Source organism: Bufo gargarizans, chromosome 3 (genome assembly GCF_014858855.1).
Source record: "Bufo gargarizans isolate SCDJY-AF-19 chromosome 3, ASM1485885v1, whole genome shotgun sequence".
Taxonomy (NCBI): Eukaryota; Metazoa; Chordata; class Amphibia; order Anura; family Bufonidae; genus Bufo; species Bufo gargarizans.
Window position 1 is genome coordinate 335,116,796 of NC_058082.1, and position 26,114 is coordinate 335,142,909.

Consider the following 26,114-nt stretch of genomic DNA (forward strand, 5'->3'; position numbering starts at 1 on the left):
TTTTTGAAGTAGCTCTGACTTTCTGAGCACCTGTCATGTTACCTGAGGTTCTTCAATGCCCAAACAGTAGAAAACCCCCACAAATGACCCCATTTCGGAAAGTAGACACCCTAAGGTATTCGCTGATGGGCATAGTGAGTTCATAGAACTTTTTATTTTTTGTCACAAGTTAGCGGAAAATGCTGATTTTTTTTTTTTTGATTTTTTTTTCTTACAAAGTCTCATATTCCACTAACTTGCGACAAAAAATAAAAAATTCTAGGAACTCGCCATGCAAAATGGGGTCACTTGTAGGGTAGTTATACTGCCCTGGCAATTTAGGGGCCCAAATGTGTGAGAAGTACTTTGCAATCAAAATGTGTAAAAAAGTGGCCTGCGAAATCCGAAAGGTGCACTTTGGAATATGTGCCCCTTTGCCCACCTTGGCTGCAAAAAAGTGTCACACATCTGGTATCGCCGTACTCAGGAGAAGTTGGGGAATGTGTTTTGGGGTGTCATTTTACATATACCCATGCTGGGTGAGAGAAATATGTTGGCAAAAGACAACTTTTCCCATTTTTTTATACAAAGTTGGCATTTGACCAAGATATTTATCTCACCCAGCATGGGTATATGTAAAATGACACCCCAAAACACATTTCCCAACTTCTCCTGAGTACGGCGATACCACATGTGTGACACTTTTTTGCAGCCTAGATGCGCAAAGCGGCCCAAATTCCTTTTAGGAGGGCATTTTTAGACATTTGGATCCCAGACTTCTTCTCACGCTTTAGGGCCCCTAACATGCCAGGGCAATATAAATACCCCACATGTAACCCCATTTTGGAAAGAAGACACCCCAAGGTATTCCATGAGGGGCATGGCGAGTTCCTAGAATTTTTTATTTTTTTTGGCACAAGTTAGCGGAATTGATTTTTTTAGTATTTTCTCACAAAGTCTCTTTTTCCGCTAACTTGGGACAAAAATTTCAATTTTCATGGACTCAATATGCCCCTCACGGAATACCTTGGGGTGTCTTCTTTCCGAAATGGGGTCACATGTGAGGTATTTATACTGCCCTGGCATTTTAGGGGCCCTAAAGCGTGAAAAGAAGTCTGGAATATAAATGTCTAAAAAAATTTACGCATTTGGATTCCGTGAGGGGTATGGTGAGTTCATGTGAGATTTTATTTTTTGACACAAGTTAGTGGAATATGAGACTTTGTAAGAAAAGACAAAAACATGGATCGGATCCGCAAAACACATGCGGACGTCTGAATGGAGCCTTACAGGGGGGTGATCAATGACGGAGGTGATCAGGGAGTCTATATGGGTGATCACCCCTCTGTCATTGATCACCCCCCTGTAAGGCTCCATTCAGACGTCCACATGTGTTTTGCGGATCCGATCCATGTATCAGTGGATCCGTAAAAATCATACGGACGTCTGAATGGAGCCTTACAGGGTGGTGATCAATGACAGGGTGGTGATCAATGACAGGGTGGTGATCAATGACAGGGAAGTGATCAGGAAGTCTATATGCGTGATCACCCCCTTGTCATTGATCACCCCCCTGTAAGGCTCCATTCAGACATCCGCATGTGTTTTGCGGATCCGATCCATGTATCAGTGGATCCGTAAAAATCATACGGACGTCTGAATGGAGCCTTACAGGGGGGTGATCAATGACGGAGGTGATCAGGGAGTCTATATGGGTGATCACCCCTCTGTCATTGATTACCCCCCTGAAAGGCTCCATTCAGACGTCCGCATGTGTTTTGCGGATCCGATCCATGTATCAGTGGATCCGTAAAAATCATACGGACGTCTGAATGAAGCCTTACAGGGGGTGATCAATGACGGAGGTGATCAGGGAGTCTATATGGGTGATCACCCCTCTGTCATTGATTACCCCCCTGAAAGGCTCCATTCAGACGTCCGCATGTGTTTTGCGGATCCGATCCATGTATCAGTGGATCCGTAAAAATCATACGGACGTCTGAATGGAGCCTTACAGGGGGGTGATCAATGACAGGGTGGTGATCAATGACAGGGAAGTGATCAGGAAGTCTATATGCGTGATCACCCCCCTGTAAGGCTCCATTCAGACATCCGCATGTGTTTTGCGGATCCGATCCATGTATCAGTGAATCCGTAAAAATTATACGGACGTCTGAATGGAGCCTTACAGGGGGGTGATCAATGACGGAGGTGATCAGGGAGTCTATATGGGTGATCACCCCTCTGTCATTGATCACCCCCCTGTAAGGCTCCATTCAGACGTCTGCATGTGTTTTGCGGATCCGATCCATGTATCAGTGGATCCGTAAAAATCATACGGACCTCTGAATGGAGCCTTACAGGGGGGTGATCAATGACAGGGGGCTGATCAATGACAGGGGGGTGATCAGGGAGTCTATATGGGGTGATCAGGGGTGATCAGTGGTTCATAAGGGGTTAATAAGTGACAGGGGGGGTGTAGTGTAGTGTTTTGTGGTACTTTACACAGCTACCTGTGTCCTCTGGTGGTCGATCCAAACAAAAGGGACCACCAGAGGACCAGGTAGCAGGTATATTAGACGCTGTTATCAAAACAGCGTCTAATATACCTGTTAGGGGTTAAAAAAATCACATCTCCAGCCTGCCAGCGAGCGATCGCCGCTGGCAGGCTGGAGATCCACTCGCTTACCTTTCGTTCCTGTGAGCGCGCGCGCCTGTGTGCTCACGTTCACAGGAAATCTCGCGTCTCGCGAGATGACGCGTATATGCTTGACTGTGCGCAGCGCTGCCACCTCCGGACCGCACATCTGCGTTAGGCGGTCCGGAGGTGGTTAAAGATGGCACCCACTCATGAGTTGAGCAGCTGCCATAAATGCTGAATGAATGCTGTTTTACACAACAGACACTCACTGGCAAACTCCATGATAGTTGACAATGCCAATTCCAGACTTTTTTGCCTCAGATGCTGTGGTCAAATGTAACCAAGGCAATTAGGTGGTCAATTACAGAGAGCACTGCTCTACTGGTGACTGAATGACCAAACCACAATGAGATTGCAGGAGTCATTCAGTTGATATCTTGTTTCTGAAGGCTATGAGGCCTATCATAACGTAGATTCTAGAAAGCCTGCCTTTGGCAGGGCTTGATAGAAAAATACTGATTCTCTCATAGGCTGCAATGGTAAATCATTGCAGTCTATGGGGAAAGCAATCAGATAATTGTATGTTGAAGTCCCTTATGGGGACTTAAAATAAATGTGAAAAGTAAAAATAAAAGAACAAAAAGATAAAAAAAAAATCAAATCACTCGCTTTCTCTACTTTAACCCTCCTCTTATGTTAGCTTTCTGTTACTATCCATGATGTTAACGGGTCGGTTCTGACCCTAACACAAGAGGAGGGTTAAATATAAAAACAAATAATAAAAAATAAAGATCATTAGCATCACCATGTCCCAAAAGAACCAAACTATTAAAATAAAAAAATATTTGTCCTGATCGGTAAAATAAAAAAATAATCAGAATAGAAGGCCACATCACCTCCTCAAAAATATTGAATAAAAGTGATTAAAAAGGCACAGTCCAAAATGGTAGCAATGAAATATACAGCTTGCCTTGCAAAAAATTAGCCTTTACACATCTCCATAGTTATGGGGTTCAGGACATGACATTGCAAAGATAAAAAAAAGTTATTAGAAATTTTTATCTAAAAAAATAAATAAAACACAAGCAAAACAATGAAAATGTGGTAATTTTAAAAGCTTTAATTGTGTTGATACACAACTGCTGACGTTAACATGTAATTTGTACCACATAGAGAACGCCGTAAAAACTTTTTTTTTTTTCCAATTCCACCCTGGTCTGGAAGTGTGTCACAGATATCTGAAGCCATGCTGACTGCAGTGCATCCCACAGCTGCTGGAGGGTGCATGTGGGAGGATCCACAGAACAAAACACAACAATATAGAGGGTCCCACAGATGCTCATTTTGGTTCAAATCTGCAGCATTAGGGTTACAGGGTAGTACTTCAAAGCCTTTCCAACCAATGTCTGGCATTTACAGCCGTGTGACATGTCGCATTGTTTTGCTTGAAGATCCCATCCGCCCCCACTGAAGACAATCAGCATATATAGGTATACATGATCTACAAGGATGGATTCATACCCAAATCATTGAGAGTTCCTTCCAAATGGATGGGTGGGCCCAGAGAATGTAACAAAAACATTCCCCAGTCAATTCCAACAGTGTTTACGGGTTGTTTAACACCTGACACGCAAACGTCGATCTATTCAATTATCAGAAAGCGCGAATTGTCAAAGAAGGCAACCCTTTCCCAATCAGCAGAGGTCCAATTCTGATGCTACCACAAAAATTGAAGCCCTTTCTGGCAATGCAACTTTGTTAACAGAAGAGCAAGGAACATCCACCTGCTTCTGACTACCATATGCAGTAGGGTTTGTTGATAGAGATGGCCTTGCGGTTCGCCCGTTGGTCGTTTCACGGCGAACTTTGCTTGTTCGCGATTCGCCGAACATGCGAACATATGGCAATGTGCAATATTCTTTTGCATTGCAACAAACTTTGAGCCATGATGCATCCATCAGGTGGGACAGGACAAAAAAAATTGAGACGTTTCAGCACATGGACACACCCCCACCCTATAACAGAACCCGATCTGGCAGCCATTTTACATTCTGTGTTTTGCCAGTGTAGGGAGAGGTTGCTTTGTGGAGCAGGGACAGACTGTTAGGGACACCAAATGCTAGCTAATGGGGCCACAAAAGTCCTTTAAGGACTGCTATAGGTGTGACATACTGAAGGGTGTGATATACTTATAATATACTTTCTAACATAGAAAGTATATTATAGTGCATTTGTATTGTGTAGACGTTGTGTGAGGTTCTGCTGCGATACTGCAGCTAGATAGACGGACAAACGCTATTGGAATAACTAATTGCAACTGGTGTGATATACCTGTTGCCCCCCCCCCCCCCAAAAAAAAAAAAACTGATTGAGGGGTGTGATATATCTATAATTTACCTTTTAACATAGAAACTATATTAAAGTGCATTTGTATTGTGCAGCAGTTGTGTGCAGTTCTGCTGAGATACCGCAGCTAGATAGATGGACAAGGGTTATTGGTATAACTATTTGCAATGGGTGTTGCCCCCCAAAAAACTGATTGAGGGTTGCGATATTCCTGCTTCCACAAAATACTGAGTAAGGGGTTTAATATACCTGCTTCCACAAAATACTGATTGAGGGGTGCGATATAAATGCTTTCACCAAATATTGATTCAGGGGTTCTATATAACTGTTTCCAAAAAATACTGATTTCGAGGAGCAATATACATGCTTCTAAAAAATACTGATTTATGGGGTTCTATATACCTGCTTCCACAAAATACTGATTGAGGGGTGCGATATACCTGCTTCCACCAAATATTGATTGAGGCCTGCGATACACCGGCTTCCACAAAATACTGATGAAGGGGTGCGATATGCCAGCTTTCACCAAATATTGATTTAGGGGCTCTATATACCTGTTTCCACAAAATACCGATTAAGGGGTTTGATATACCTGCTTCCACCAAATACTGATTGAGGCCTACGATACATTGGCTTCCAAAAAATACTGATTGAGCGACGTAATATACCTGCTTCTACTAAATATTGATTATGGGGTTCTATATTTAGAGCCTACAATAACCCAAAAACAGTACCTCACTCCCCAACCTACTGCAACTTGTACAAAAAAAGAGCAAGGATTTTTACAAGGTAAAAAATCTCATTTTATTCAATATACAGGGAGTGCAGAATTATTAGGCAAGTTGTATTTTTGAGGATTAATTTTATTATTGAACAACAACCATGTTCTCAATGAACCCAAAAAACTCATTAATATCAAAGCTGAATATTTTTAGAAGTAGTTTTTAGTTTGTTTTTAGTTTTAGCTATTTTAGGGGGATATCTGTGTGTGCAGGTGACTATTACTGTGCATAATTATTAGGCAACTTAACAAAAAACAAATATATACCCATTTAAATTATTTATTTTTTACCAGTGAAACCAATATAACACCTCAACATTCACAAATATACATTTCTGACATTCAAAAACAAAACAAAAACAAATCAGTGACCAATATAGCCACCTTTCTCTGCAAGGACACTCAAAAGCCTGCCATCCATGGATTCTGTCAGTGTTTTGATCTGTTCACCATCAACATTGCGTGCAGCAGCAACCACAGCCTCCCAGACACTGTTCAGAGAGGTGTACTGTTTTCCCTCCTTGTAAATCTCACATTTGATGATGGACCACAGGTTCTCAATGGGGTTCAGATCAGGTGAACAAGGAGGCCATGTCATTAGATTTTCTTCTTTTATACCCTTTCTTGCCAGCCACGCTGTGGAGTACTTGGACGCGTGTGATGGAGCATTGTCCTGCATGAAAATCATGTTTTTCTTGAAGGATGCAGACTTCTTCCTGTACCACTGCTTGAAGAAGGTGTCTTCCAGAAACTGGCAGTAGGACTGGGAGTTGAGCTTGACTCCATCCTCAACCCGAAAAGGCCCCACAAGCTCATCTTTGATGATACCAGCCCAAACCAGTACTCCACCTCCACCTTGCTGGCGTCTGAGTCGGACTGGAGCTCTCTGCCCTTTACCAATCCAGCCACGGGCCCATCCATCTGGCCCATCAAGACTCACTCTCATTTCATCAGTCCATAAAACCTTAGAAAAATCAGTCTTGAGATATTTCTTGGCCCAGTCTTGACGTTTCAGCTTGTGTGTCTTGTTCAGTGGTGGTCGTCTTTCAGCCTTTCTTACCTTGGCCATGTCTCTGAGTATTGCACACCTTGTGCTTTTCGGCACTCCAGTGATGTTGCAGCTCTGAAATATGGCCAAACTGGTGGCAAGTGGCATCTTGGCAGCTGCACGCTTGACTTTTCTCAGTTCATGGGCAGTTATTTTGCGCCTTGGTTTTTCAACACGCTTCTTGCGACCCTGTTGACTATTTTGAATGAAACGCTTGATTGTTCAATGATCACGCTTCAGAAGCTTTGCAATTTTAAGAGTGCTGCATCCCTCTGCAAGATATCTCACTATTTTTGACTTTTCTGAGCCTCTTAAGTCCTTCTTTTGACCCATTTTGCCAAAGGAAAGGAAGTTGCCTAATAATTATGCACACCTGATATAGGGTGTTGATGTCATTAGACCACATCCCTTCTCATTACAGAGATGCACATCACCTAATATGCTTAATTGGTAGTAAGCTTTCAAGCCTATACAGCTTGGAGTAAGACAACATGCATAAAGAGGATGATGTGGTCAAAATACTCATTTGCCTAATAATTCTGCACTCCCTGTAAATCACATGATCATTACAGGTAATGCTCAAATGGGACAGGACATGGAGACTAAGCCACTTGATGCCACCTGTAATGATCATGTGATTTATATTGAATAAAATGAGATCAGGGGTTCTATATACCTGTTTCCACAAAATACAGATGGAGGGGTATGATATACCTGCTTCCACAAAATACTGATTAAGGGGTTTGATATACCTGCTTCTACAAAATACAGATTGAGGGGTGCTATATACCCGCTTCCACAAAATACTGATTAAGAGGTTTGAGGGGTGCGATATACCTGCTTTCACCAAATATTGATTCAGGGGTTCTATATACCTGATTCCACAAAATACTGATTGAGGGGTGCAATATACCTGCTTTCACCAAATATTGATTTAGGGGTTCTATATACCTTATTCCACAAAATACTGATTCAGGGTGCGATATACCTGCTTTCACCAAATATTGATTGCGGCCTGCGATACAACGGCATCCACAAAATACTGATTGAGGGGTGCAAAATACCTGATTCTAAAAAATACTGATTGAGGAGTGCGATATACCTGTTTATACAAAATACTGATTAAGGGGTTTTGTATATACCTGCTTCTACAAAATACTGATTGAGGGGTGCGATATACCTGCTTTCACCAAATATTGATTCAGGGGTTCTATATACCTTATTCCACAAAATTCTGATTCAGGGGTGCAATATAGCTGCTTTCACCAAATATTGATTGTGGCCTGCGATTCAACGGCATCCACAAAATACTGATTATGGGGTGAAAAATATCTGATTCTACAAAATACTGATTGAGGAGTGCGATATACCTGTTTATACAAAATACTGATTAAGGGGTTTTGTATACCTGCTTCCACAAAATACTGATTGAGGGGTGCGATATACCTGTTTCTTCAAAATACTGATTAAGGGGTTTGATATACCTGCTTCCACAAAATACATATTGAGGGGTGAGATATACCCACTTCCACCAAATATTGACTCAGGTGTTCTATATACCTGCTCCCACAAAATACTGACTGAGGGGTGGGATATACCTGCTTCTTCAAAATACTGATTAATGGGTTCTATATATCTGCTTCCACAAAATACTGATTGAGGGGTGTGATATACCAGCTTTCACCAAATACTGATTGAGGCCTGCAATATACCTGCTTCCACAAATACTGCTCCTCTCTAGGGATTTTGGCACAGGGTTATTTTGAAAATGACAGGCAGAGGAAGAGGCAGACCGTTCCGCGGGGATGATAGGGGTTGGGCAAGTTCACCAGGCCGGGGCCTAAGTGGGAAGTTGGAGAAGGTGCGTACGATAATATCAAAGGATGCACCAGAGTTGGTTGAGTGGCTCACTCAGCGTTCCGCTTCTGCACCCTCCTCATCCTCAGTATCTGCACCCTCCTCCCTCTCTGCTGTGTGCACCCCCAAAGACACCACCACCATAGCCCCTCCACTCGAGTCAGAGGAATTATTTTGCCATCAATTCCCAGATCTTACGATGCACAGCCATTCTTGGCATCGGATGAGGAAGAGGAGGTAGCAACGGCTGCCACCCAGCGGTTTGACGGCAATACCCAGATCAGCCCAAGGAGGGTGGTCCCCGCTGTTGCTGCCTACTTCCAGATATTTTATGTCAGTAGTGGTGTAGGTGACGATGATGTAGTGTTGATGGACGTCACGTGGGTGCCCACAAGAGAGGAAAAAGGAGGGGAGTTCAGAGGGAGAGACTGAGCAGCAGATATGGAGGAGAAGGAGGAGAAGCAGGCAGCACTCGCAGTGCACAGGAGGCAAAAATCAGACTGCAAATGTATCTGGAGCGAGCCATCTACCATGCACGGTCACATCTTGCACTCTCAGGACACCGGCACATGGCTCCGCAGTGTGGGCTTTTTTTTAACATGTCAGCTGCTGCCAATAGTGTTGCCATCTGCAGCCTGTGCTGTCAATGCATAAGTCGCGGTAAGCCCAACGCTCCCCTACGGGTGACCGCTTTAAGAAGGTACCTGGCCTCCGATCACCGAGCCCAGTGGGAGCAACGCCGTAAGAACCCACAAAGCCACACTCCCAGTGCTCCACGTCCTGCCTCTTCTCCTTCTACACTCTCCTCCCATTTGTCCTCCAATCTACCTTCCACCGTGCCGTTCATCTGGCAGAAGGCAGGCTTCCGTGGCCCAAATGTTCAAATGTAAAAAGATGATAATGCCGGATAACACTCTTGCCCAGCTGCTGACAGTTGGCTTGTCGAAACTGCTAGCCCGCCAACTACTGACATATAAACTGGTGGATTCGGAGGCCTTTAGAAAATGTGTGGCCATTGGCACACCACAATGGAAGGTACCCGGAAGGAAATATTTCTCCTATAAGGGCATCCCAGAGCTATATGGCCAAGAGCTTTATGGCCATGTTCAGTGGCAATTGACTATATCTCTGGCACACAGTGTTGGTGCCAAGATACATCTGACCACAGACACGTAGTCTAGCAAACACGGGCAGGGAAGGTACATCATTTTTACTGCCCACTCGGTGAACCTTCTGACGGTCGTCAATCATGTAACCCGTGGCACCCGTGTTGATTTAGTGTTACCGCCACGGATTGCATGCAGGCCGGCCTCTTCTTCTGCTCCTCCTACTCCATCCTCTGTCTCATCCTCAGCTGACTCCTCCTTTTCCACTGCTACTGCCTCTTCCGTGGCAAACCCCCAAGCTCCCCAGAACCTCTCCGATGTGCCAGGTGAGACGTTGCCATGTTGTGCTGCAGCTGTTATGCCTGGAAGCCAAGAGCCACACCGGTCCTGCACTGATTTCAGCTCTGCGATCACAGGCCGATCAGTGGCTAACCCAGCTCAATTGGACAGTTGGTAAAGTGGTGTGCAACAATGGTGCCAATCTGCTGAGCATGCTAAAACAGGGCAAAATGACACACGGCACGTGCATGGCACACATCCTGAACTTAATTGTGCAGTGTTTCGTTGCCAAATATCCTGGGGTCCAGGACGTCTTGCGGCAGGCCAGGAAAATCTCTGGCCATTTTAAAAGATCTTACACGGCCATGGCCATGGTAATATCACCAAACTGATCAGTCACAGCCAGGACACCATCAGTGACATCATATAAATAGCTTCTACACGGCCATGTCCATGGAATATCAACAAACTGATCAGGACAAGTACTAGATGGCAACGTACTTAGACCCCCGGTACAAACACAAAATGGCAGACATGTTACCAGCATCACAGAGGGCTGTCAGAATGCAGCATTTCCAGGCCTTGCTGCGAGAGATGCTGCATTCTGCTGTTGCGGGCGCTGGCAGAGGAATTTCCACCCACAGCGAAACAGTTGCGGGTACCAATCCTACCGCGCCTGCAAAAAGAGGGCGGTTTGAAGATGTGTTGGTCACTTCAGATATAAGATCATTCTTGCAGCCAACCCATCGACAGCCGGCCCTCCGGATCCAGCTTCAGGGAACGCCTAGACCAGACCAGAGATGGCTAACCTTGGCACTCCAGCTGTGGTAAAACTACAACTCCCAAGATTCCCCACTTGCTTGGCTGCTCCCAGAACTCTATAGAAATAAATGGAGCATGCTGGGAGTCGTAGTTTCACCACAGCTGGAGTGCCAAGGTTAGCCTCCACTGGCCTAGACCGACAGGTGTCTGACTACATCGGGTTAACAGTGGATGTGGACGCTCTGAGGAACCCCTGGACTACTTGGTGTGCAGACTTAAGCGCACTCGCCTAGCTCACGACAGTGTGGACTACCTAACATTTATAAAAACTGAATGAGGCATGGATCTCTGAGGAATTCAACACCTGTGACGACCACATGTAATTGAATCTCCTCATGCCAGCCCACACATATCCGCCACCACACAGAACAAAGAATGGTCCTTGTCTTATTATGTATATACAGTGGCATAAAAGGCCTTTTCTGTCAGGTGAATGCCTATTTTTTGGGACCTGTACTGGCCTACAGTTAAATTTTTAGCTGCTGACCGCCTATTGTACCTCCAGCCACATCATCACTACACTAGTACGAACACCTGTACGGCTCAAGCATCTCGAAGCTCGGCACATGGCGGTACTCAGCCGAGTACTGCATGTGCTTGAGTGCAATGCTCGAGTCTCCTCCCCGCAAGTTTCTTGGCTACTATGCTGCCAATAAACGTGCAGGGAGGTACTGGCACGCACTGTAATGCCGTAGCCATGTTGGGTACTGGCATTACAGTGATTGGCTTGCCGAAACACGTGATCAGGTGCTATAAAGCATCTGATGACATGTGTTCGGCTCAGTCTTAGGCCTCCTGCACACGACAGGTTTTTTTTTTCCGTTTACTGGCCGTTTTTTGCGTTCCGTATATGGTCTGTATACGGAACCATTCATTTCAATGGTTCCGCAAAAAAAAAGGAATGTACTCCATATTCATTCAGTTTCCATTTTTCCTTTCCATTTAAAGATAGAACATGTACTATTATTGCCCACAAATCACGTTCCATGGCTCCATTCAAGTCACTGGGACCCCAAAAAGAAAACGGAACACATACGGAAATGCATCCGTATGTCTTCCGTATTCGTTCTGTTTTTGCAGGACCGTCTATTCAAAATGTTATGCCCAGACCAATTTTTTCTATGTAATTACTGTATACTGTATATGCCATACAGAAAAACGGAACAGAAACTGAGACACAACGGAAACAAAAAACGGAACAAAGGATCAGTTTAAAACAGACTGCAAAACACTGAAAAAGCCATATGGTCATGTGCAGGAGGCCTTAGTCAGTGAGAGCTGAGCATAGAAAGAGAAAGACTGTGTAGGGAGTGTTATTGAAAGATTTTTATTACAAAAACTTTTCAGAGACCAAAAAGTCCTATTGTGTGTGACAGCAGCAATATATATTTTTAGCACATCCTGCGCTAAATAGTGTCTAATAGGCTGCTGCAGACAGTTAAATTATCCGCACCACATCTCCTGGGTAAAGTTTGCGCATCCCTAAAATATCAGTGACATCCAGTGTACTTTTTCCGTAGACGGTGTCTGCTGAGGACAGTTAAATTATCCGCGCCACATCTCCTGTGTAAAGTATGCGCATCCCAAAAATATCTGTGACATCCAGTGCACTTTTTTAATACACGTTGTTTGCTGCTTACAGTGACATTAGTAACACCAATATTAGAAAAACACTAGTAGTATAATATGTGTCAACACCAAATAATCCACCAAATGCATACACATATATTATATTAAATTCAATCTTTATTGATTAAAAATGTATGAATACATGATTGTGGACAGATGTATAAATAGCAGTGATTGCAGGATAATTCTGCGACAATATAAAGGGTTCAATCCTTACAAAAATTCCGGCTGACAATATTACAGGTTAAACAAAAAAGCTGCATAATGGCAATAATGTACTGTGCTATCACGGATGACCAAACACATCAGGTAAGTGTAATTACTCTATTCTGGTCTAAATAATAATGCTTTGGAATATATGCTTGAGCCATAGGGTCCAACCTTAGAGGCGAATGGCCATGTATATCAAATAGCTAATTGCATAGTACAAAGGTATGGACTGAATGATTCAAACTCAGCATGAATAACTAATTATAAAACCTAAATCTGTAGGCTATGATGATACAACAACAGGTAGTGTCTACACCATAATAGCGCAACAGAAGGTAGTGCCGTCACTATAGCATGGCACATGACCTACAAAAAAAAAAATATAACTCTGGTAGTCTATAACTAATAATAGTGGACCTCAATAAGGGTCTACACCAGGCATCCTCAAACTGCGGTCCTCCAGCTGTGGCAAAACTACAACTCCCAGCATGTCCGAACAGCCTACAGGTATCAGCCTACAGCAGGGCATTGTGAGAGTTGTAGTTTTACAACAGCTGGAGGGCCGCAGTTTGAGGATGCCTGGTCTACACTATAACAATAGCCTAATAGACATACTGCATGCTTACAACAGAGCAGGGGCACAACAGTCATATAGGAACAAAGATAGACACTTACATGCCAAAAGACAAAAAGCAGGAATGCAAGGAGGTCACCCACCCCGACGTGCGTTTCGCTGATGCTTCCTCTTGGGGGCACATCCCTCTATTGACCCCTGCCTCACTTATATCCCCACAACAATCAAGGTTCAATGACACACCTGCAGGAATCACTAGATACTAAGTGCGCTCCCGCTCCCACAACATCTACCTCTTGTGAGACTGCGTGAGATCCTGAAGGAGCCCGATCACGTGTCCCTGCCACGTGACTCCACGGCGCCTGTGTAACTTTACATTACCCTACTTCATGAGATTTCCCTACCTTCTAACTTCCTGTCGCACCGGAAATTACTTTGTAATTTTTCCCTACCCTCACACTGCGCAATGGGCCGTAATATTTCACCTCTCCAGCGCATGCGCAGTGTCCCAGTGTGCTGCTGAACTCTGCAGTGGGATTTTCCCTAAACTGTCGTTTTGCGCATGCGCAGATTGTCAAAACTAAGGAACGCCTCCACAAGTAATTTCCGGTGCGACAGGAAGTTAGGAGGTAGGGAAATCTCACGAAGTAGGGTAATGTAACGTTACACAGGGTGACAAAACGCGTCCCGGCACTGGGGAGTGACACGAGAGAGCACAGGAGAAAGGGAGGAGACCATACCACCATCCAACCAACATGAGCAGGAGGGGGAGTGGCCAGGGAGCGCCCGTCGGCCATCTTAACTAGGGGAAATTCTACCCTTGTTACACTTAAATAGAATGGCCACACGTATGTATGGGACAAAAGGACCTAAGAATTATATAGCCACCATCCCGGAATCCCACATGGCCACCTATAGAACAAATTAAAGGCTACAGTCATCTAAATATATTAGCTGGGTCCCTACTGTTATAATACTACAAAGTGATAAAAGCTATATATCTTATGATTTTATAAAGTGCATGTTACTTAATAAATACCAAAACAATTAAAAAAAACTGATAGATATAATAATTGATATTAATACCACCACATTAATTAGTCCACAAAGACTACATGTTGATAAAATTGCAAGTGTTATAAATTTCAATTGACGCAGTGCAAACATTTTCATAATTTGAAGACTCCATTAGGTAGAGCACCCGAGCTTTTCTGTCCGGTGAATGACTAATGTTTGGGGCCTGTACTACACTGGCCTGCAGTAAAATTGTTATTCAGTGAATGCCTAATATACCTCCAGCCACATAATCACTCGTTCTTTTCTGACCGGTGAATGCATAATCTTTGGGGCCATTACTCCACTGGCCTGCAGTAAAATTGTTATTCAGTGAACGCTTAATATACCTCCAGCCAAGTAATCCCTTGTTCTTTTCTGTCAGATGAATTCCTAATTTTTGGGGCCCATACTCCCGTGGCTTAAAATCATTTTTTTTTCCGGCTCCAGCAGCACACATTTTTGAGAGTTTCCATTTAAGATGCATAAAAATGGCCCCTGATTAAAATACATATTCTTTGTGGAAATTTATGCCATTGATCCCCCTCTGGTATGTCACTGTCCATGTTGTGGGACTAATTGTGCACTATTTGGACTATTTGGTGGCTGCAAATATGACCTGAAGGTTTTTCAGGTTCGCCTGCTATTAAAGTGAATGGGCCCGCCGTGAACGTGCAGTTCATAAACATTTGTTCACGGCAGATGTTCATCCATCACTATTTGTTGAACTGTTGTTTTAAAAATACTTATGGTAGCTCCCTGTAGCCTGTTGTCCATCCTCGGCGCGCATCATCCTAGCCGAAGTTCACCTCTCACATCAATGACCCATGGTGTTTCACAGTCCATGTCAATTATTCACAATGGTACCATTTGTCCACCCACTTTAACCACAGCATCATTCGAATAGCTCGCAAACTGCACAGTTTCAGAAATAATGCCAATCTAGGCCTGAAAGCCAATAATCATCCCTTTTTTCAACTCTGATAAATAATATTATCAGTTGAATCTAAAAAGGTATAAATGCACAAGCTGACAACATAGTCGTGCCACTTTACAAATCACTCGGCAGACCGCACAATTTTGGCCTTCTATGCACAAGACAGAAATAGCAGAGCTGGAGAGGGTTCAGAGAAGGGTAACTAAAGTAATATCTGGAATGGATGGACTACAGTACCCAGAAAAATTATCAAAATTAAGGTTTAGTTTAGAAAAAAGACAAATGAGGGGAGATCTAATAACTATGTATAAATATATTAAAGGTCAGTACAGAGATCTCTCCCATCATCTATTTATCCCCAGGGCTGTGATGTCTAGAGGAAAAAGGGTTCATCTAGACCTCAAAGTTTTTTTTCTTCCTTCTTCTGGATCAACGTTTCAGGATAACAAAAGGTTGAGCTGGATGGACATATTTTTTCAGCCTTGCAAACCATGTTATCTGATTACAAAATACAAACTGCATAAATGATTAAATAGATCTTTTAGACCTGATGATGCTGACGTACTTGTAAATCCGTGTGAGAATGGCTATATAATCCATTTCAAGTGTTTTCCCACTTGATATTAAAATGATCAGTTTATTTTATTAAGTTTACTAAATTTAGTTTAGTTTTTTTCATAATAGATTACGCTCAAGAGATTCTATCTGTCTATCTATTTATCTATCTATCTATGAAATCTGATGACAGATCCTCTTTAGATTAATATCTGGTCACAGCATTTTTAAAGCAAAAGCCACAGAAATGCCAAAAATGCAGGTTAAAGGTGCCTGAAAAGATCCAATATCATTTACCGGTGACAAATTAACAAAAACGTTTTAATCCCTTCATTCCTCTAGTGCAATAAGAAGGCTTTAGACTACTTTCACATCTGTGTTGTGCTGTCTGGTCTTTAGATCCAGCATGGGATCTCAAAACCACAGCACAATAATTCAGTTTTGTCCCCATTCATTGTCAAAGGGGACAAAACAAACCGGAACGCAAGCAGTGTTTTTGTGTGCAGCATTGAAAACTGAAGAAGCCATACTGGGCACCAAAAACGATGTAAATAATGGTGCTGGATCCTTTATTTTGGACATTTTCGATATAATACAACCGGATCTGTTCTGAATAGATGCAGCCAGTTGTATTACTATACCGGAAGCATTTTGCCATTGTTTTGAGATCCCATGCCGGATCTCAAAACAGAATAGTAAAAACTCAGATGTGAAAAGTAGCCTTACTTATTGCTGTTTATTTTTTTTTTGTATTGTTATTTTTCAGTTTGCTCTAACATTTCCATTTTCATGTAGGATGAAATTTGAGGACTTCAAGAGATACTTTGATAAAGTTGAAATTTGTAACCTGACACCCGATGCTTTAGACGATGACACAGAGCATAAGTGGGAAGTGACAGTTCATCAAGGAAGCTGGGTCAGAGGCTCTACTGCTGGTGGATGCCGTAATTTTCTAGGTACTCCATAGGCTTTCAATTGTTTTAGAAAATGCATGACTGCCATTTATCAAATGAAGAATCTATTTTTCAGCTTTTTAATTGAAATAAAGTTATTATAAAGAAGTAGCAGAAATATCTACCGTAAGTATTTAGTTATGTAAGTAAAAACCAGATAGTAAAACATAGACACTAACGTGATGGTGTTTTGCCATTATTTTGCCTACTCCTAAGGAATATATAAACAATAAAATATTTAGCTATTGTTAATGCTCATATTGTTATTTTACAGTGGTACACCAGGATACAGTGAGCCTAACAGAGGAAATGGGCCTATGCAACAACCATGCAGAGCTCCATGTATACTCCATTATTGTTTTATAACTTGCTTCTCAAATTGTTCAGTGAATCTCACTGGCAGGTTGACCACCAATTTTTACTGAGTTGAGAAGGACCTTTGACACAAGATTACATGCTGCACTCTAGGTTTCCCTGTATGGTTTCCTGACCACTATAGTTTCCCTGACCTCTGATTTGCCAATACAACAGATTTTGTTTCAGATTTTTTAAATGACATACCGGGCTCATTTTAAGGAACTGAGCGGGAAAAAACAAAAAACCTAGTAGAAATAGAGTTAAAGGGAACCTGTCACCTCCCAAAACCACCCCAAGCTGCCAGCAGTACCTGTGTGTAGTCAGCACCATGTTTCTGATGATGCCTTTCTTCCTGAAGGCAGATGCAGCAAAAGTACTGAAAACGTTGTTTTATCCCCTGCCGGCACGCTTCTCAACACATGCTTGAAGTCAAGGAGGCAGCGGCCTCCTTTACTTCAAGAAAATAACAGTAACCATGCCCCCTTCACTGCCCCTTTGCTGTGACTGACTATGCAGAGAGTTTGGCAAAGCCAGCTGAACTGCTGGCTGTCAGTCACAGCGAATGGGCAGGGAAGTGAGCGTGGTTACCGCTGCCACCTTGACTTCAAGCATGTGTGGAGAAGCGCAGGGGATAAAACAACTTTTTCAGTACTTTTGCTGCATCTGCCTTCAGGAAGAAAGGCATCATCTGACACATTCTGCTGGCTACACGCAGGCACTGCTGGCGGCTTGGGATGGTTTTGGGAGGCAACAGGTTTCCTTTAAACACTCTAGATTATCCTATGGTTAGATAACTTACGGTAGTTCTGCAAATTTCTATTTATTTGTTTTAACAAAAAAGACATACGGCTAATTCTAGTAGCACAAATATAAAATTTCAAAATTATATTAAATTATGGAAATGTGTAACACACGGAGTTCTCATATTGCCAGCCCTTAGCCGAAGACTGTGTGCCACTGTATGCCCCATCCAGTTTTGTACAGTATGTGTAAAATATAATTTTTAATATGGTATGTAGTGGAGCACGCCTCATTTGTTTTACTGACCTATGTACTATAGCAGATGATAAGCGATAATTGAAGATTTTCCTAGTTTTAATGAAGGAAAATATAGATTTTATGAAAGACAGGAGACTAACATCTTAGTTAGTTAACAATTTAAAACAGAAAAATTTACATAAGAAATGTAAATCAATGTTCACAAACAGCCAATCAACAGGCAGCATAGGTCATATAAGGTCTAATCAATCATGTGAACTTCCTTCTTTCTTGATGAGATGGTGAAGGATAACGGGATGCATGGAGAAAACGTAAACATCCATGGTAATAACACTGGTTGGAGATTGTAGTAGGATTTGATGGCCATGAAAGATGTTTCAGACTAATAGAGAGGAGACAAACAATAAAAACAAGGGTAGGTTCAGTGGGGTGGGATAATGTTTGTCTCCTGTCTTTCATAAAATCTATATTTTCCTTCATTAAAACTAGGAAAGCCTATGCTCTATAATATAATTCTAACAATAGCTATAGATACCAACTAATGGTTACTGAAATAATACCGTGGAAACGTGTGGATCAGGTCGGAAATAAAAGGTATTAAACGTATTTTCTGAGGCCCGTCCAGTTGGACGCCTTTAGAATGTCTGATAAGGATCCTCCAGATTGTCTAATTTTTGTGGACATATCTCCTCTAGTGGAGTGCGCTCCAAAAAGAAAAGTGTCCACCCCTGCTAAGGACATAGTTTGAGAAACCCATCTAGCTAGGGTTGCCGATGACACTGGTAGATGGGGTCTGCAATATGAAATTAGGAGTTTGGCTAAAGATGGGCTCCTTAGAGGTAAAGTTTTATGTTCGTAGGCACCTGACCACACAAAGCTTTTTTTTTGTAGAGGGAAAGCGGGGTAGAAAACAGAAGAGCTATTAGTTTTGGTACAAAGGACAATAGAAAGCACAACTTGTGGTTGAAATTGCCTACGAGATATGTCTAAATCTCGGACGTCCAAAACACATTTAAAAGTTATTAGACATAATAACATGGTTAACTTAAAGGACAATAACTTAGGGAGAAAATCATTGTCTTTCCAAGTTAAAAATAGGTCCAGCACCAAGTTAACGTCCCAAGTAGAGTGATATTTGGAAGTGGGGGGTCTTCAAAATGTAATGCCCTTCAAAAGTATGCAAACTAAAGGATGTTTGCCTATTCGTAAAGCCTGGTGCATGCTAGAAAAAGATTGCCGATCGATAGACATTAATAGTCCGATATGCCTTCCCTACGTCGAAAGAATCAGAAAGGAAGTTTATAATATGGTTTAGAGGTGCACATACGGGATCCAATGTCCGTTCACCGCACCAATCAGACGAAATCTTCCAGGCTGATCTCTAAGATGATCGGGTGCCTGGAGCCCAGGCGTCAGAGAGGATATTGCTAGCTGACTGTGACATTTCTTAAATCAAGTCCTGCTGGCCTGAAATGAACCAGGCTACTAGAGACAAAAGATCTGATAGGATCAGAGGATGCTGATGTCCGGTCGGATCTAAAAGGATTGATGGATGAATCGGAAGGATTCGTGGATAATCTATAGTCATTGCAATCTGGGGGAACCAGGTCTCAGTTGGCCAGAGTGGGGTTATTAACACCAGAGTTGCTTGTTGAGACATGGTTAGAAGGAGAATCCTCGAGATGAGAGTGAATGGAGGAAAGCGTAAAGGACCTCTGTAGGCCACAGTTGTGACAGGGCATCGGTGCCTAGAGACTCCGGATCGGGGCGCCAGCTGAAGAACCGAGGTACCTGATGGTTGAGGTGGGATGCAAAAAGGTCCATATATAGTGGACCCCAGAGGGAATTGATCTGATGGAAGATGGTAGGATCTAATCTCCAGTCGCTGGTGTCCGATAGAAATCGGGAATAGTATTGGACAAACCCGGAAGGTACTCCGCCTTCAAAATGATATGCTTGTCTAGACCAAAAATGTTTGGCAATATCGGCTAGAATCTCCAAACTGATTTCTCCTAAGCAGTTGATATACTGTACCATCGCTATATTGTCCATCTGAAGAAGGACACAACAATGGGATTTGTCCTTTGTGAAGCTTTTGAGGGCAAAAAATCCCGCCAAGAGCTCTAGGCAATTGATGTGAAGGGAAGTTTCTTCTGCGGACCATTTCCCTCCTGTAGAACAGGAGCTGCACCGAGCACCCCAACCAAGTCGACTGGCATCTGACTCGATAATTAGGTCTGGGGTAGAATTGAATATGGTCTTGCCATTCCAGTCTTGGATGTGTTTCAGCCACCACAGGAGTTTGTCCCTGGTATCCGTAGTTAGACTTACCTCATCTGAGTAACCCAACCCTTCCCTCAGATGTCGAGCTTTCAAACGTTGGAGAGCTCTGTAGTGGAGGGGAGCAGGAAAAATCGCTTGAATTGAGGCAGAGAGTAGGCCTACAATCCGAGCAATAGTTTGGCGGGACACAACATTCTTGTTGAGTATGGACCAAATTTCTTTCCTGATGGTCTTCAATTTCCTGGATGGAAGGCTCAGAGTAGCAGACTGAGTATCCACTAGAAACCCTAAAAACTCCATCTGTCTTGATGGGGTTAGAATCGATTTCTCGTGGTTGATCAAAAACCCCAAGTTCGTTAAAAGAGTTAATGGATGTGAAGGAGAATTAATGACTGAGACTGAGCCATGATGAGGATGTCGTCTAGGTAAATGATGAGACGTACACCCCGAGTCTGGAGAGTTGCTATCACTGGTTTCAAGAGTTTTGTGAAACACCATGGTGCGGAGGACAGTCCGAACGATCGGCTGGTAAATTGGTATTTGTGACCTTTCCATAGAAATTGGAGGTAGGGTTGAGACATGGGGTGCAGATAGGCATCTTTCAGTTCTATTTTTGCAAGCCAATCTATTAGTAAAAGTAGATCCCTCAGTAAATGGATACCTTCCATTTTGAAATGTCGGTAGAAGACATATTTGTTGAGGGTCTTCAAGTTGATGACAGGTCTGTGGCTGCCATCCCTCTTTTTCACCAAGAAGAGGTTGCTCAGAAAACCCGGTGATTTTACGGGTATTTCGACTAATGTGCCGTTGGAACATAGTTCCTTGATTTCTAGTTGTATCTAGTTGTTCTGTGTGTGAGAATATTATAGAATGAGGGAGCTGTGTTTTTATTGGTTGACAGAGAAAATCTATTTGATAACTGTGTTTAGGATCCATGCGTCTGCTGAGATCATAGTCCAGACGTGTATAAAATGTCTTATTTGACCTCCCAAGGTAATGTGGGAAGAATACGGAAGAAGATCTCATACCTGCAGAGGATCTTGATCTTGGGAATCCTCTATTGCCTCTGGAATGCCATGAACTTCCTCTTGTGGGGAAGAAAGGAGTGGTGGCATAGGAGGTGGTTGGGAAGGTAGGATGTTCTGTCCGAGGGGAGGGGGCCTCTGTAATATTGTCCCTCCTGGGACCCCCGGCTGGGAAATCGGCCCCTCCGTTTCCCAGCCCTTGTAAAAACATGGCCTTGGAAGACATGTTTTAGTGATGTCTGGGCCTTTTCTAGGGATGAAAAGAGCCCAACATATTTACTTATGTCCTGCACAAAGGAATCTCCAAAGAGTAAACCTTCTGAGGATGGGGTATTGGCTGAAGTGGCCAGGTGTACTAGCTGTGGGTCTAGCCGCATGAGGATAGACCTCTTCCCTTTATAAGAGTTGGATCTATTTCAGGAGTATCTGCAATTTTGTGCGAGAGCGTTGGCCTAGGGCATTCAGAACGCAGCTTACTTCTAGCTGTCTTGTCTAATGGTTTCTTAAGCCATAATGAAACAAATTTGGATAGTTGAGGTTGAGGCACCCAGTCACCTGACCGAGGATGTTTGATCATCCTAGGGTCAAAGAAAGGGGTACCCGACCCATCCAAGATAAGGGATAAAGAACTTTCCTCTTCTCCCAAAATTTTGTCTCAATAACAAAACAAAAACAAAGACAGGTGCACTCTGCGGTCTTACTAACCCTCGTACTGGTGTAAAATTGAGAATTAGCCAACATATCGTGCTTGGAGGACATGTTATGTTATTTTGACTGCTTATCACATCCACACAATTGCTATCCTTCGTAGGATGTCCATTGTGGTACTTGTGGCCCGCTGCAGGCATCCTCCATTGTATGCATTTTTGCTGGGGATTGCCATTAGCAACGGGCCACCAGGATCTGCCCCCCCCCCCCAGTATAGATGCACCACTGCATATGGGGTTGAGCACTTCCTGCTTTTTAATACCACGCCAATTTGTAGTTTGTATTTCAAAATTTTGTCTTATTCATCAGAAACGTCCTCATACAGGGACATATTATCAATGTCTGAATTATCAGCCTCATCTAAGGAGGACTCAGAGGGGAAGAGTTATAGGAGTCTGGCTTAGCTCTCAAAGCCTTAGAAGCCCGCTTCATGTTGACAACCTCAGGGGCGGATGGTTCAATATTGACTGCTTTAGCAGCGTAATTGTGCTTTTTGAAAAAGCTTTAGTAGTATCCTGATCCCTTTTGGTATGTAATTTTTGCAATTTAGTAGGGGTGGGATCGGTAAGAAAGCGCCTTTTCTAAATGGGAAGTGGATTCCTCCATAGACCAAAATTGGTCGGAAGGGGTAGCAGGGTCTATAGAAGACTGCATAGTTTGGGCATTGGTGATAGCCATGGCTACAGATAGTGCAATCGCCTCTTGTAGTGATATGGCGGAATTGACAGCACATTGAACAGATTTTGTCAGTGAATTATTAATCATGGACTGTAGGATTTCTTCTTCCACTATGACTGAACCTGGAGTCCTAGGTATTTTATTGGTATCCTCAGCGGACATGGTAATGGTAAGTATATGGATAACTTATCAGGAATATAATACATTTTATATAGTGAATTAAAGAATAATGAAAAATCTGAGACACACAGATATTAAGGAATTGAAAAGGATATTGCACTCAGAGAGTAGTTGAATGGTGTAGCTGACAGGATTGCAGAAAGCATCTAACTGAAACAGTGTGAGAAAAAAGGGCACGCAGGCTGAGGACCAACCAGCGCAAGCTCACTGAAAAGAACTGAGCAGTGAGGCAAAGCGAAAGTAAACTGATGCCATTGTGGAGGTAAGGTTAGAAAAGGAAAATGTATGGAAAAAGGGGGGTGTATGGAGGGTAGTATCGGCAGGAATATCGGTAAATAAACCGTTCAATAAGGTAAACAAGATATATATATATATATATATATATATATACATATATACAAAATGAAAGCACCGCAGCACATCCATTGGTGAAAATAGTGGGAGCTTGAAACGTCGCTTGGGTGAATAAAGTTCCACTTTTTTCACCAACGGATGTGCTGCGGTGCTTTAATTTTTTGTATTGTACACCATGGTCAGGTGTTTCTATCGCTGGCACCCGATTATCCATTACTAGGAGTGCTGCCCTGGACTTCTGTTATAATATATATATATATATATATATATCTCAGTACATATATTTTCGACTGCAGTGAAGTTGATATGGATATATATATACACACACACACAGTACAGACCAAAAGTTTGGACACACCTCATTCAAAGAGTTTTCTTTATTTTCATGACTATGAAAATTGTAGATTCACACTGAAGGCATCAAAACTATGAATTAACACATGTGGAATTATATACATAACAAAAAAAGTGTGAAACAACTGAAAATATGTCATATTCTAGGATCTTCAAAGTAGTCACCTTTTGCTTTGATTACTGCTTTGCACACTCTTGGCATTCTCTTTATGAGCTTCAAGAGGTAGTCACCTTAAATGGTTTTCACTTCACAGGTGTGCCCTGTCAGGTTTAATAAGTGGAATTTCTTGCCTTATAAATGGGGTTGGGACCATCAGTTGCGTTGTGGAGAAGTCAGGTGGACACACAGCTGATAGTCCTACTGAATAGACTGTTAGAATTTGTGTTATGGCAAGAAAAAAGCAGCTAAGTAAAGAAAAACGAGTGGCCATCATTACTTTAAGAAATGAAGGTCAGTCAGTCCGAAAAATTGGAAAAACTTTCAAAGTGTCCCCAAGTGCAGTCACAAAAACCATCAAGCGCTACAAAGAAACTGGCTCACATGCGGACCACCCCAGGAAAGGAAGACCAAGAGTCACCTCTGCTGCGGAGGATAAGTTCATCCGAGTCACCACCATCGCAAGTTAACAGCAGCTCAGATTAGAGACCAGGTCAATGCCACACAAAGTTCTAGCAGCAGACACTTCTCTAGAACAACTGTTAAGAGGAGACTGTGTGAATCAGGCCTTCATGGTAGAATATCTGCTAGGAAACCACTGCTAAGGACAGGCAACAAGCAGAAGAGACTTGTTTGGGCTAAAGAACACAAGGAATGGACATTAGACCAGTGGAAATCTGTGCTTTGGTCTGATGAGTCCAAAATTGAGATCTTTTGTTCCAACCACCGTGTCTTTGTGCGACGCAGAAAAGGTGAACGGATGGACTCTACATGCCTGGTTCCCACTGTGAAGCATGGAGGAGGAGGTGTGATGGTGTGGGGGTGCTTAGCTGGTGACACTGTTGGGGATTTTTCTAAATTGAAGGCATAATGAACCAGCATGGCTACCACAGCATCTTGCAGCGGCATGCTATTCCATCCAGTTTGCATTTAGTTGGACCATCATTTATTTTTCAACAGGACAATGACCCCAAACACACCTCCAGGCTGTGTAAGGGCTATTTGACCATGAAGGAGAGTGATGGGGTGCTGCGCCAGATGACCTGGCCTCCACAGTCACCGTACCTGAACCCAATCGAGATGGTTTGGGGTGAGCTGGACCGCAGAGTGAAGGCAAAAGGGCCAACAAGTGCTAAGCATCTCTGGGAACTCCTTCAAGACTGTTGGAAGACCATTTCAGGTGACTACCTCTTGAAGCTCATCAAGAGAATGCCAAGAGTGTGCAAAGCAGTAATCAAAGCAAAAGGTGGCTACTTTGAAAACCTAGACTATGACATATTTTCAGTTGTGTCACACTTTTTTGTTATGTATATAATTCCACATGTGTTAATTCATAGTTTTGATGCCTTCAGTGTGAATCTACAATTTTCATAGTCATGAAAATAAAGAAAACTCTTTGAATGAGAAGGTGTGTCCAAACTTTTGGTCTGTACTGTATATATATATTTATAATAACTATATGAGGAGAGCAATTTACGTATCTTTCTGGGAGTCATCAAGCAGCAAGAAAGAAGGAAGTTTACATGATTGATTAGACCTTATATGACCTATGCTGCCTGTTGATTGGCTGTTTGTGAACACTGATTTACATATCTTATGTAAATTTGTCTATTTTACATTGTTAACTGTTTGCTGCTGGGATCAAAATGAAAGATCTTAAAGCATAATTGAGTCTCCTGCATTGATATAAAATCTATCATTCTTCTAGAAGATAATACAATTCAATGGATATACTGTTTTAATTTTAAAATGGGCATTATATAGCATTTGATTCAATTGACACTATCTTTAGGTTAATAATATACAAATATGTGTTTTTTGTTTTTTTTTGCATCATAGACACTTTCTGGTCAAATCCACAGATAAAGCTGAGCCTTAAAGAAGAGGACGATGGCCACAATGAGTGCACGTTCATTGCTGCTTTAATGCAAAAAAATAGACGCAAGTTGAAAAAAAGTGGAGCTGATCTGTTAACAATAGGATATACAATTTACCAGGTTAAAATTCATGTATATGTATATTATACTATAATTTATCCTAAATGATGACTTAATGATTCAATAGTTACATGGCTAAACAGGTTTTATAAGTATACAAACTTCAAAATTTGTTGCTGATTAATTTGTATCTGATAATGGTCTGAGCTTTGTTTTCACAAATTCCATGGATGTCTCTCCAGAGGATCTGGAGCTTTGTTTCAGAAAGGCAACGTTCAGATCTTTGATTTTTTTTTTCTTTTATAGGGTTGT

The 26,114-nt window shown here is 42.4% G+C and overlaps 1 protein-coding gene across 1 annotated transcript in view; it reads left to right on the forward strand.

The window, feature by feature from the left end:
• CAPN9 (calpain 9) overlaps positions 1-26,114 on the forward strand; it is a 274,900-nt gene that overhangs the window by 214,242 nt on the left and 34,544 nt on the right. Inside the window, exons 9-10 of the mRNA XM_044285648.1 lie at positions 16,613-16,773; positions 25,705-25,862. Of these exons, the coding sequence (XP_044141583.1) occupies positions 16,613-16,773; positions 25,705-25,862 (319 nt within the window). The remainder of the gene's footprint in view (positions 1-16,612; positions 16,774-25,704; positions 25,863-26,114) is intronic.